This window comes from Tachypleus tridentatus, chromosome 11 (genome assembly GCF_004210375.1).
Source record: "Tachypleus tridentatus isolate NWPU-2018 chromosome 11, ASM421037v1, whole genome shotgun sequence".
Lineage (NCBI taxonomy): Eukaryota > Metazoa > Arthropoda > Merostomata > Xiphosura > Limulidae > Tachypleus > Tachypleus tridentatus.
In genome coordinates, this window is record NC_134835.1 from 36,006,437 (window position 1) to 36,020,798 (window position 14,362).

At 33.1% G+C, this 14,362-nt stretch overlaps 1 protein-coding gene across 9 annotated transcripts in view; it reads right to left on the reverse strand.

The window, feature by feature from the left end:
• LOC143231934 (band 4.1-like protein 4) overlaps positions 1-14,362 on the reverse strand; it is a 141,076-nt gene that overhangs the window by 9,782 nt on the left and 116,932 nt on the right. For all 9 annotated transcript variants that reach the window (XM_076466805.1, XM_076466804.1, XM_076466803.1 and 6 more), the window contains 5 exons: positions 13,677-13,745; positions 10,474-10,554; positions 4,136-4,354; positions 3,468-3,588; positions 2,172-2,248 (listed from right to left, as the gene is read on the reverse strand). In XM_076466805.1, the coding sequence (XP_076322920.1) occupies positions 2,172-2,248; positions 3,468-3,588; positions 4,136-4,354; positions 10,474-10,554; positions 13,677-13,745 (567 nt within the window). The remainder of the gene's footprint in view (positions 1-2,171; positions 2,249-3,467; positions 3,589-4,135; positions 4,355-10,473; positions 10,555-13,676; positions 13,746-14,362) is intronic.

Genomic DNA, 14,362 nt, shown 5'->3' on the forward strand with positions numbered 1-14,362 from the left:
CTGTCAACCAGCAATGTCTTAAATAGGTTTGTGGATCTGTTAAAGCCTGTTATTATTTTTCTTGAAGAAAAGAAAAGATTCTATTCTCAACTGGGAAATGATGAATGGATGCAAGATGTAATGTTTCTCACTGATATAATGAATCATCTTCAAAAACTCTCAGCTTGGCACTCCAGGAGAAGGATAGGATTGTTTCTGATCTTACTCAGACAATTTTCAACTTTCAGAACAAAATAAGACTTTTAGAAAGAGACATATTGTCAAGAAACTTCAGTTACTTTCCCAATCTCAAAAGGAGAGTAAATACATTACCTGATATTGAAATAAAAGACCATAATCTGGAAGAATACAAAGCTAAATTACAAGTACTGCTTTTAATTTCCTAGACAGGTTTAGGGACTTGCAGAAGCTGAAGCCCTGCTTCGCCTTTCTTGTAAATCCATTCATGGTTGATGTTATCAATGATGGTTGTCCAATTATCGCACCTCTTGTTACAGAATCACCTGCTGTGGAAATGGAACTAATAGATTTACAGAGAGGGCCTGGATCTAAAGATGACCTATATATCTCATTCTACAATTGAGTTCTGTAAGCAAGTTCCAGAAATAAAATATCCTGAAGTGAAGAATGCCAGTGTGTGGCTCATCTCACTCTTCAGCACAACATCTGCTGTGAATCACTGTACTCTGTAATGAAGTTTGTAACTTTGAAGCATTGTGCAATCTTTACAAATCAATACCTGACAGAGTAATTCATACAGCTTTGACAACATATCAGGTAGAATTTCAACAACCCAGATGGAAACTCACAAGACCTCTACTAGCAGTAAATAGCCTGATAATTGTATCAATGTCTGTTTGTATCAGAAAAATATTATGATAAGATTAAAATTTTTGTAAGGTGGTATCTGATTAAAATATCTCTAATTTCATTGTTTTACATATTTTACTCCATGCTTTCACCAGATATTTACTAAGACAAATAAATATAATTAAAAATATCCGTTTTTACCTCTTTTATTTTTATTCTTGAAAGTTTTATTTAATGTTAATGAAATGTAAATTTCCATATTTTTCTTAGATGTTTTCAAAGTTCCTTATCATATTAAATATGCTCGATATAGTTAAAACAATAATCAGCCAGGATTTTGAAAACATTTGGTATATGTATATATATATGTATGTATGTGTGTGTGTGTGTGTGTGTGTGTGTGTGTGTGTGTGTGTACTTTGTGATTATTGAAACTAATACAAATTAACAGTTTAAAAACTCTACATACAGGCATTTATTAATATTTATATAAAATTTATGTTGCAAAACATACATGTAACAATAAAACGTGTGTAATATTTGTTCCTGTCTTGTGGCTCTCAAACATCTGAAGTTTATCATATGTGGCTCTTACTTTAAGCAAGTTTGGCCATCCCTGAGCCAGTATAATCAACCTGTAATAAACAAGGAAGCTGACCAGTCTATGAACAGACAAATTACAAAACAGTTGTGCATGACAAGTTTGTTTATTTGTTAATTTAAATTTAGGTGTTTTGTTTTTTTCCCTTTGGCTGTCAAGTTAAAAATTAATTTCTGCAATTCACTTCCTGAACTTTTTGTGGATAGTTTTGAACATAAATGTTATAAAACCATGTTCCTGAATACCAACCATATAGTATCTGATACATATTTGTTTAGGGTGGGGGGTGTTTCAATATGAATTTACCAATAAAGTCAGTTGTTTTATTAACACTAAGAGGACTATTTAATTCACTATGAAAGAAGTTTATACACTGATTTGGTAATAAGTCCTTCTTAGTTGGCTCTGTAAAACTAAAGTTTCAACATTTATACAAGTGGAAATATAATCTACACTTAATTCTGTTTCTAAATAGTTTTAGTTTTCTCAAAACAAACAATGTTTTTTATTTTCTTGCAATCTTATGTCAAAATTACACATGAATTTTCAGAATGTATGATTTCTTGAACATATAATTATAAAAATGAAAAATTGTTTTCTATAAAAAACATCTTTATTTAGGCTTTGTAACTTTGACAGACTGCTATTATAGTCAGTTTTTAATATAATTCCATTGTTTTTTATGTGCAAATTTCATTTAAGATTAATTTAAAATTCTAAGTATAAAAATGCAAAACCAGTTTCCTATAAAACATCTTACCTTAGGTTTTGTAACTTTGATAAACTGCTATTATAGTCTGTTTGTAATATACTTCCATTGTTTTTTTTGTCTGAATCCTGTTAAAAATTCAATGAAAACCATCATTGAAAGCTCTTGTTCTCCCTGTTTCATAATTAGTTATTTTAAAACTTTATACTAAAACAGAAGGAATGTAAAAAGCTAATACTAATATGAAGTAAAAACCATTCAAGATATGTGTTGAAACACAGAACAAGTTTAAACTAAGACAATTTTAACTACGGATTTTAATTGAAAAGGACTTCTTATATTCTGAAAAATTCAACTATAATAAATTTTCATGTTAAATATAACAACAACCAACAAACAAAACAATGAGAAATTATTTTTCACTTCTTTGATTATACATACATATATATATAGACACACACACACACAGAGAAAAATTAATAGCAATGTTGGTTTAAATTAACTAACTTCCATTTTAAGTCACTTATGTTGGAGTTCTCTTGACAGAAGAAATAACTGTGATTTCGAGCTCACAGAGTAAGCAACTACTACAGTGACACCACCACTGAACTACTAGCTGTTTAGCAGGAACCAACTGGAATTTAAGTTAATTTTATTTATTTAACAGTTTTAGTTTACTTTAGAGGAAGAGACAGCTGAGATGGATAAATAGGTCCCTTGTTGTCCCTGAACATTATGTTAATTTTAAAATATGCATCCATTTGAACTTTTACTAGTTTTGTAACTAAAATTTTACTTTTAATAACGGTTTCATTGTATTGAAGATATACTGTTTTTTTTGTTGTTTTTTTTCAAAAATCACTGACAGTTCTGAAGCTATTAAGGAAACATGGGATCCAGTGGAGTCACACTAGTGTGACTGCTCTAAAACAAATATTGTGTGTGTTACCTTTATTGTCACCAACCAAGTAACATAAGGAAAAAAAAAAAAAAATCATACATATATTTATCTAAATAATGGGAGATGTAAGATATATAATAAAAAGGAGAACTGATATTACAAAACTGTTGTAACATCTTTCACATGTAGCATTACATCATAAAAATGTATGGGCTTTACCATCTCTATCTCTCTATACAGATACAGAGGTGTAATGGGGTCAAAATGTGTGGGCATGGCTTACCTGAATTTATTTTTTTTCTGGTCTACCACACTTGTTACTGTTTTGAATGAATTGCACCTTGCACAATTAACATGTTCTAGAAATTCTTTATTTAACACTACATCACTGTAGAAAAACAAATTATGAGGAATAAAAATTAAAATTATAATAAAAAGCTTCTTACCGGGTTTTGTTCAAAGGAATGATTAATTTTAGGTGGAATCATCCGAGCTTGTACAAATCCTCCTCCATTGTGAACCAAAGAAGCACTTGTTATTCCTGGTACTGGGAGAGATAGACTGACCCTACAGTGTCAATATAAATATTAAAACATATGGTGAGAAAAGAGACGTTATTCAACAGATTTATTATTCTTTGTTATACCTATATTGTGTTTTAAACATACAAGTTCAAAACAGTTATTGAAATCCAAATTTGTATAAAACATAAATAACGTTTTTGTTAACACTCAACACATTTATTACTCTCTTAAATCTATGCTGCATTTTCAACGTAAAAGTTTAAATAGTTATCAAATAGCTTGTATAAAACTAAAACTTATTTTCATTTACTTCCTTTTAGTCTCCTGTTGGACAGAAGTAAGTCTATGGATTTAGAACACTAAAATCAGGGGTTCAATTCCCTTTGGTGGACACAGAAGATAGCCCAATGTGGTTTTGCTTCAAGAAAAACACATACACATTTTTCCTTTTAAACACAAAGTTACACAATGAGCTGTCTATGCTTTGCTGACTAAGGATATTGAAAACTGATTTTTAACATCATAAACCTGTAGGCTCATTGCTGAGCTAGTGGGGGGCTAAAACACGAATAAAAAATATTTGCTAATACCTTTGCATTCCACTAGAAGGCTTGGAATTTGTGATGGCTTTACTGTTGTTGCTAGATACAATATTATCACCTAGTTGAGTTGTTATGGCATAAGAAGCACTTGTATATAAAGATGGTTGAGAAGCTCCTTGAGGCATAGAACTATTTTCTGTATAAGGAGGTGGTGGACTGTCATCATCCCCAACTGATGTTTTGTTTTTTGTTTGCTCTGAAGAATTCCTAGAAGTTTATTGGATTCAAAGAATTATTTAAATATATTTCATGAAACTCTGTTATTGGATAATGTACAGAACTATCATATATTACACCGTTTAAAAGTTTAACAATGAATTATCAAAGGTACCCATGTCAGATGTGCATTTGTTTCATTGGCCTTACAGAGCCAGAATGCGTGCGTCATTTGATTGCAGAAGCAGGGGGAAAAAAAGAAACAGAAAAGAGGTTTTGAAATCCCCCTGGGGCATCCTTAATACCTTAATAAACATTAAAAGTTGAAAGTCAGGAAGTTGGGAAAATGTTCATTATGGACAGACAAACAGATACAAGCTCTTTTGTGGTATTGATGCAAAACATTTACATTGGGAATTGCCTTTAAGATTTTCACATGATCAAAGTATTAAGAACTCTTTCAACCCTGTCTTGTCCTAAGAACACATTTAAACATCACATTAAAATAATTTTCAAACTTACAAAGTTAATTTCTTTCCTGAAAATGTATTTCTGATGGATACCCACCCCCTAACTAAATGTATGAGAATTCTTCTGATTTGCACAACTGCATAATGACTTTATTATCCAAGAAATGTCCTCCACCCATAGGAGAGTGACACATCTTCCCTGCACACTACCTCCCTCAGTGCTTTTGCACTTGTGACTTCTTCATTCTATGATGAGGAAAGGAATATTAAGATGCATTGGAAGTGCAAGGAAAAGGTGGGTAGTGTGTCAGCAGGTAAGTATCTATCAGAAATACATTTTCAGACAAGGAAAATGTTAATTAAAATGGGGTACACACCTCTACACACAGAAAGCTAGAATCCCACATTAAAACTGGTGAAATCACTGGTGCTTACCTAGATCAGCTTCCTTCAGAAAGTGCTCAAAGAACATTCATGTTGTGTAACACACAATGGCAGGAGCTCCATTGGGACATATTCATGGGAGAACACATCTCATCCTTCCAGGGTATACTCTTCACCCAGATTGGAAAGAAGAAAGAGGCAAACAAGCTCCATGTATTGTAAGTATGGGTTCAATAAGAACATGGCCATCTGAGGAGTTGCACAGAAAAAGATTGAAGAACTAATATGTGTAATTTGGTTGGAGTGCATTCAGACCATACAGAGTGCTCATCTAAACTCCACCATCAGACTTTTAGACCAACATTTGTTGGGGTGGGAACAGAAAGTATTAGTGCATGTTGTTAACAACTTAACCATCAGACTCCTGGACTGATACCAGTTGCAAAAGAAGTGCAGAGAATGCATGTCATTGATTATATAATGGTAGTGTGTGCATTGGTCCAAAAGAAGTCATCTGCTGCAAGAAGAAATATTCACCTCCAATCAACTGAACAGGAGATAATTGCAGGTATTTGGCAGATCAACTTCAGTTAAAAAAAAAAATTAGGCAGCATTAAGAATTTTTTTATTCAGACCAAAGTAGGAAAAGGATCCCTATCAACCACATGTGTGAGGGATTATGTTGGTCGATCTTATGCCAATGCAACATCAGACCACCAGGGAACCAACAACACGTGGCAGTAGGATGGGAGATACTGGCATGCTACGAGTATCATTATAAAATGGGTTACCTGTGCTAAACTGACAGTGTCACCATTTCACACTTGTTGGCACCTAGGTCTCAATTAGTGAGGGTTCTGCATGGCTCACCATTCCAGTAATTAAAAAATATTAAGTGTTATGGGTCTCCCTTGTTCCACTCAATGAAAAAGAGGGGATGAATTTGTGGTGGGGAGACCCAAAGAAAATGTATGAATCCCCATAGGACACCTACCAGAAAGGTCGTTTACTGAATACTGCACAGCAAGAACACCCAGCCCTTATCACTCAAATATCTATCAAGCTTTCTCATAAACTCACTCAAATTTATTGCCTCCCCAACATCTGAAGGTAATGAATTCTATAGGTAACATCTCTATTTGAAAAATAAAATTGTTCTAGCTGAGGAAAGCTTCTACCTTGCCTAAATCTATATTTGTATTCTAGTTCTTTAATTCTTGCTGTGAGTATGAAAAATGTTAATATATCAATATTACCAATTCCCTTTACAATCTTAAATTCTTCAATCAGATTTCTCTAGCTCTTCTTTTTCAACAGAAAACAATTTTAAGAATATTAATCTCTCCTCATATGACAACCCCTCCATCCCAGGTACCATTTTACTCACCCTCTTCAGAACCCTTTCCAACAATTCAATGTCTTTCCTAAGGTAAGGAGCCAATTACTCCAAATGTGGTCTAACCAGTGACCTACACAATGAAATTATAACATCTACAGATTTGTATTCAATATTTATGTAAATACAACCTAAAATCCTATTACCCCTACTACTATCAACAGTACACTGCTTGGATGGATTAAAAGACTGATCAACTATTACACCAAGATCCTTTATTTCATGACACTGTTAATGTTATTCCAATCCAAATTATATTTATAAATTTAAAGTATAATAATACTTTTGAAATATCTCACATTTATCATAATTAAAACCCATCTTCAATTTAGTTGCCCAACTCACTAAATGATCAAATCCTTTTATAAAGTAGCAGCATCATCCTCTTCACAGCCAGCAACACCTAAGACTTTTATATCATCAGCAAATGTAATTTATTGACCATTCCTTCATCTTTGTCATTAACGTAAATAAAAAAGAGCAATGGTCCTGATTAAATCATGTTGACTAACCTGAAGTATTCTTTGCAAAGTATCTCTTATCAGGAAATAAAAATCTATTGAAGTCCTAACAAATAAAGAATGAAATAGAAGGACATGAGAAAGGAAAGAGGTAGAGGTCTCCTCACTGTGTGGCTGAAAACCGAGAGAGGAAGAACCAAACAGAAAAAATAAGAATAACAGGATAGTGAAAAGGGTAAAAGGATAAGCTGTGAGTCAAAAGAGGTGAATGGCTTTGATCACAAGTAAAAAAAAAAAAAAAAGTCCAAAGAAAAGGCAGTATAAGTTGCCAGTTATGTCAATGGAAAGAGCATACAGGATAACAGTGAAGTCCCAGTTAGGCATGGGAATAGGGCAAGTGTGTGCATGGATAAGGAAGCTGCACAAGATGATGAGAACAGGGAAAGAAACACCTTGCAGTACTGAGCAGGCAAATTTATGAATACAAAGCCCCCCAAGAAATGGCAAAAGTGAAGACAGCAGAATCCTATAGAAAAGCCTGGTAAAGGAAAGTGAGATATCGAACTGAATGATTAGGAGCAAAGTGGTGACAAATGGACTAATTTTAAAAACCACTCCTCCAATATGGGTAGGTACAATGATGAACAGAAAGGGAAAGAATGATGAAATGGTAAAGTTGGCAGATGTATAAGTATTAAAAAGTATAATTGGCAGGGAAAGATAGATTTGGGTTAAGAATATGACAGAGAACCAAGGTTACACTTGCCAAAGGGTAGCACCAAGCAGAAACTGCAAGAGATGCCTCAAGGCAAGGCTAGAACTCAAGGTAAGAACTAGAAAAGTGGGTGAGTATTATGACAAGTAAAAGATCACACCAGAAGGCTGGAAAACAGATAAGAATAGAAGAAGCATAAAAATTAAAGGACTGGTGAGAGAACAAGGAACAGAGTCTTCAAAAGAGATCTCCTAATGGAAATAGGGGAAAAGATATATACTGTGGGCAGAACATGGTCTGAATAAGAGAGGCAATCCACAACCTAATCATAATCCTTGTACATGGCAGGCAAGGAAACCAATCCATAAATCAAAGGTTGAAAGCAAGAGATACTGGATCATATAACCCCATGGTTAAGAATTTAGGATAAACCAAGGAGTTGTTCAAATGAAAAATAAATAAATGATAAACTAGGAGTGGTAGTAATAGTATCATGGCCAACAATGTACCATAAGTTCAAGCATGTGGATATGGAAAAAGGATGCATTTTAGGTTCATATGTTGGATGTAAAATAAACAACCAGGGATGATCCTCAACAAAAACGGTATGCATAGTGAAAAGTTGTAGGTCTACACCAGATAGAAATAACAGAAAAATCAATGGAGACAGGAGTTCAGTACAGCCACCCACACAAATATTAGAATGGAAGAAGAGACAGGAGAACCACTGAAGAATTCAAAGAATTCTGTGAGGTGATGTACTGGTCATGCAAGGATCAAAGGAGAAGGTGCATATGCATATGATTACAAAATATAACCAGCTTCCATGAAGCCATGGTCACCAAACACAACCTCACACCCAGAATGAGTAGGACAGACACATTTTAATGACAGCTGGTCCAATGCACAGATACAGATGGAAAAAGGTTAATCCCAGCTGATAATGAGCTGAAAAATACTCTCTCGATGAATAAGATTATTGATTAAAGTGCAAAACTGGTAGAAGTGATGATAAACACATCTTTGAAGGGATATTGGACATAAATGGGAACGGAAGTAAAAAAGGAAACAAAAGAGGGCTAAATTGAGAAGGTTAAGTGAAGAGAAGAAAAAGTTCAAAAGGTACAATGTAGAAAAATCCCTAAATGAATGAAAAAAAGTGTGCCAAGAGGAGTTCAAAACATGACAGTGAGACACCCACAGGACCCAGAATAATGGAAATGTGACCAATGAGTTCAGTGGGACTGATGCCAAGTATAAGAGGAAGTTGAGAATAAAAAAAAAAAAACACAGGGAACTAATGATGAAGAAGAGGTACTATGGTGGAGAGTAGGGTTGGAAACAAAGCAGAAAACAACATATGGAAGTGAGGATTGATGATGGGAAGCCTCAGCCCATGATTCAACCAAATCAGGAATATCTCCAGATGTCAGGGGTGAGGCAAAAGACTTAAAGAATGGAAAAAGTTGGTCAAACTTAAAATAAGAGAGTAACTAAAATCATAATCTCCAGTAAGAAGGAGACAAATGAGCAAGAAAGGTACAGGGATCTGGCTACAGTGGAGAAGCAATGGGAAAGAAAATTACCCACAAAATGCTCTGGAACATGGTGGAGCACATCGGACATAAGGTATAGAGAGAAGAAGTAAAAAGGATATGGGAAAGACAAGATTACTGGGTAGTGGAGGGCAACACTGACCCCAAAAGTCTGCCCACCCCCTCCCAAGACAAGAGGAATCCCAAACAGGAGAATCTTGGAAGGGGATGCAAAATTAAAGGGAGAGAAGTCCCTAAGCCTAAACAGGTGAAGGAACAATCAAATTTGTCCTCCTCATTCACCTCACAAATGAGGGTAATTAACATCTGATGAAGGAAATGGAGCTGAAGTACCTGACAGCATAAGGGAAGGAAACTATTATCCTATAAACAATAGCCACTTCCAGGGAATGTGCCTTCATTATCCATCAGTATTACAAAACCTGTGTAAGGACGTTACTCATTCTCACAGGTAGCAGAAAACTAGGCTGAACAAAAAAATGATGTAAATTAAGTTCTGTCAACATAGTAAATTTCAATAAATTTAAAAACAAACAACAAAACACAGTGTGTGTTCAGTGCCATTGAACAGAATGGAGATCTTGAATACAAAAGCACAGAGGGAGCTAGTGCACAAGAAGGTTGTGTTACCCATCCACTGAGGGCTTTTGCTGAAATAATGTGTATCACAAGAAAGCTTGCAAGTTTAGGTGTTGTCTAAAGGCCAGTGGCATGCAAATTTAAGGCAGACTACACTCACAGTGACGATAGATTTCTATATAAAAAGGTGTGTATAACCTCAGAATTAACAATTTTATAAAAAATATATTAATGTCATTTTTCATCCCAATGTAGCTGAAAACCATAAACGTTTTCTTTATGAATAGAAGATTATTTCTGACACACACACACACACACACACACACACACATGCAAAATGTATATTAAATAAACACAAAGTAACCTTTGAAATGCAATTATTTAGGGGTAGGTTGTTTGAATAGTTTATTCACTGTATTTCAAACAAACATAAATACATATAATTTAGAGGGGGGTATAAAAGATAAATTCTAATTTCAATGAAGTTTTACGTTATTTCTTTTATCAATTAATGCAATTTTTACTCAATTTTCAATATCTAGTAAACTGAGGAAAAATATGACAAAGGTGTTGAAATAATTTCATCCACATTTTAAGTCTAATACTTACTTTGATGGTATTCGCGTAACTCGACGGTGCGCTTGACCAGTAGAAGGTGAATAACGAATTTTGAACAATCTACTGTCAGTTCTGGGGAACAATGAAAACAAACAACAAAGCATAAAGGTATTAGTTGCCACAGAGTTCAAATTTATACAAATATACATCGATAAATATTCAAGAAAGCTTAATTTAAAACAAGCATAGTATAAATTCATAAATTTTTAACAAAACAAATTAATAAAATACCAAATACACGTGGATGAATAACACTGAAACTTTTTACTTTCATCCTTAACTGTAGTTTCCAGTACATATATTTATAAATGGAAAATCATAACTACAACAATCTCAAATTGTATAGTTTTTAAAGAAGTTGATAAAGTTGAGAAAGCTTATTCTAGAACCTTAAAAGTTCTTTTTACATACAAACCATCACTGTGGTATGTTTAGCTGAACAGAATTAATTTTAAAGTTATATTAAATAAGTCCACGAAACAGTAGATTCGACAAAGATATGGTATTACAGAACAGTGCTACACATTTACTTGTTGAACTTAAATTAAGGAGAAAACAGACTGGACATGGTGAAATCAATGTTTATTCATACGAGACAACTATACAATGTGTATGGGTTTATTTCATATTAAATAATTTTTTTTTGTTCAGATTTTCTAATCCTGGATTACCTGTTAAGCTCACTAAATGAAAGATTTCTAGCACTGAAGAAGTCTCATATTTACTCAGAATGACATTAATTTTTTCAATCACATTAACGCTATACATCCCAACATCAACTTCACATGTGAACAAGAAGGAAGCAATCAAATATCATTTCTTAACCTCAAAATTACAAGAACCGATACACAATTTAAAACAGAAATCCACCGAAAAGTAACCCATACTGGACTATACATTCCTTTGGACTCAGCACATGAAACAAAACAAAAGCTCAACATACTAAAAAACCAAATAAACACAGCCATAAAACTATGCTCACCAGATAAAATTAACGATGAATTAGACAAAATAAAACAATACTTCATCAACATCAATAAGATTCCTCCACAAACCGTAGAAAACATAATACGCACACACCTCGACAGAAAGCAAAACCAACCAACAAAAGTAAATATATCTCATGAATCAAAAAATCAGGAAACCATCTACTGCTGCATACCATATATTCCTGAAATCAGCAGAAAAATAACCAACATTTGGCAAAAACTAGTAACAAAATATGACATTCCAGTTAATACCAAATTTATTCAAAAACCAGGCACAAAACTGAGGATTATACTATGTAAAAACTACACTGACAAACATCACACTAACATTATTTATAAAATACAATGTGATAACTGCCACGACTTCTATATTGGAGAAACAAGTAGAAAAATGGAAACCAGATTTAAACAACATAAAAAAAGTCACCTTCACACGTTTTCAAACACTGCAAATCAAATAAACACAACATAACCATAGAAAACACTCAAATACTAAATAAAGAAACAAACATAAATGCAAAATTAAAGAAGTCTTACTTATACAACAACTTAAGCCCGAAATAAACCAATACAAAGGAACACCTTTATATCTATATTAAAATATAATATAATAAATAATAATAATAATAAAATAAAAAATAAAAATAAATAAATAAACAAATAATATAAAATTGTATATTCAACATCTAAGCCCGCCCTCTACATTCCGACACTCATTACACAACCCCTTTCAAACACGTGGTCAGCTTCCGGTCAGTTACCTCTCTCTTTCTTTGTGAACCCAACGATGACCGAAGAAATGTCGAAACGTTGTTCACTGCTCTATGTAAAATATTTTCTCAACCCAAACGCGCCGTTTTTACATATATATTTCTCTACAAGTGAGATTTCTCGACATCACTGATTATTATGTCACTGTTTTGTTACCCCTTTCCCCATCAATGACTACTTTTTAGATTTGTGTCAGTATAAAACAAAAACTATATTTTTACAAATTCATTATAAAAAGGCACAATCGAATGGAGTTATACTGTAAAGGTCCCAAGACTAACAGAACTGTTTTCTCCCTCAATTTTAATGTTTGGCTTATGTGATGAAAAAATCCTGGCTATGTTCTTGTATACTGTTGAGACTTAATTGTCATTACTTTAATAATTGATAGACTTATGATTATATACTTTGATCTAAACGTTTTCCTATTACTCAAATTCTTTAGATGGAATGATCAATCAGTTGACTTTTAAATTCAACTCTCAGTTTTGTCTGTAGAGTGAAACAGCATTATAACCAGAATCAATATTCTTGTGAGATCAGACCTGTATTTCAAGCTATAAGTTAAATTATATATTTGATTAAACAATTAACAAAATTAAAAGTCAATTAATTGACTGATCATTGACTAAACTGAGAAAATGAGTATTAGCTATGAGGACTCCAAGGACTCCCTTAATGTTTGTGTTTTAACTTTCTTTGCCTTCTCAAATATATAAATCAATATATATATATATATTTAGATATATAATTCTAATTAGGGACAATTAGAACAGATAACCATCCAGTAAGGTTTTTGCAAAATAAGCCTGGCGTGACCAGGTGGTTAGGGGACTCAACTCGCAGGTTTGAATCCCCATCACACCAAACATGCTCGTCCTTTCAGCAGTGGGAGCATTATAATGTGATGGTGAATCCCACTGTTCATTGGCAAAAAAGTAGCCCAAGAGTTGGCAGTGAGTGGCGATATCTAGCTGCTTTCTCTCTAGTTAAGTCAGGGACAGCTAGTGCAGATAACCCTTATGTAGCTTTGCATAAATTTGAAAACAAACAAACATACAAACTAACCTCTTAAGAATATTGGTTCCAAGTAAGATGCTGTTTCACTCTACAGAAAAAAATAATATTTCTAGAGGTAGAAGCTTTTAAAAAATTGCTTTATTCCTTGGAAGTAAAAATAAATATGATATAAAATGGAATGTTTTGTGTGACAACTAATTTTATCACATGCTTGGCAGATTGATAATAGTTAAAAAGTATCAACTGTAATTAAATACAATGGTAATGGATATAATTTGAATCAAGTCTTTAGAAAAATTACATATTTTTTAATTATATCCTGTGTTACACAGGCATAAAACTTGTTTTTAAACTAAACCTTTTAAAGTTGGTGCATTTTGTAATTTACTTGTAGAAAACTTGGCCTTCACTTACTCAACCTTGGTATATCTTATATTCCGTTTCTCCTCTTCTGTCATGTTTTCAGGATCAATCAAAGAATACCTGAAAAAAGAAACAGCAAAGCAACACATGATTTTTCATGTATAAATTATATTTGTCAAACACGTTCCAAGTGGTAAGTCACTTCTCGAAACTCCAATTGAAAGAACTGTACTTTTTAAATTAATAAAAATATGCATTTTTGTTAATATATATATATTTGACATCACAAACACATTTTACCTCCTCCGACATGCCCCCCCCCGCTAGTATGGCGGTATGTCTATGGATTTACAACACTAAAATCAGGGGTTCGATTCCCCTTGGTGGGCTCAGCAGATAGCCCAATGTGGCTTTACTATAACATAACACACACACACACTCCTCTGAAATTGTTTGAATTTGCTCACTTAAGTTGATATAATTAAAAATTTTTTTCCTAGTTAATATATATATATATATATATATATATATATACACACATACATACAATTTTGTAAAAAACATGCATCTCATTATTGTCTATTATACTATCCTTCTCTTCATATTCATCTTGGGTATGTAACTTTTTGTCCTAAAGTTGTTTTTTTTAAAGACGTTTTCAGCTAAAACTATCACAACTATTTTTGTAAACAAAACAAGAAATATTTTACATTTAATCGGTACCTCTAACAGAAATA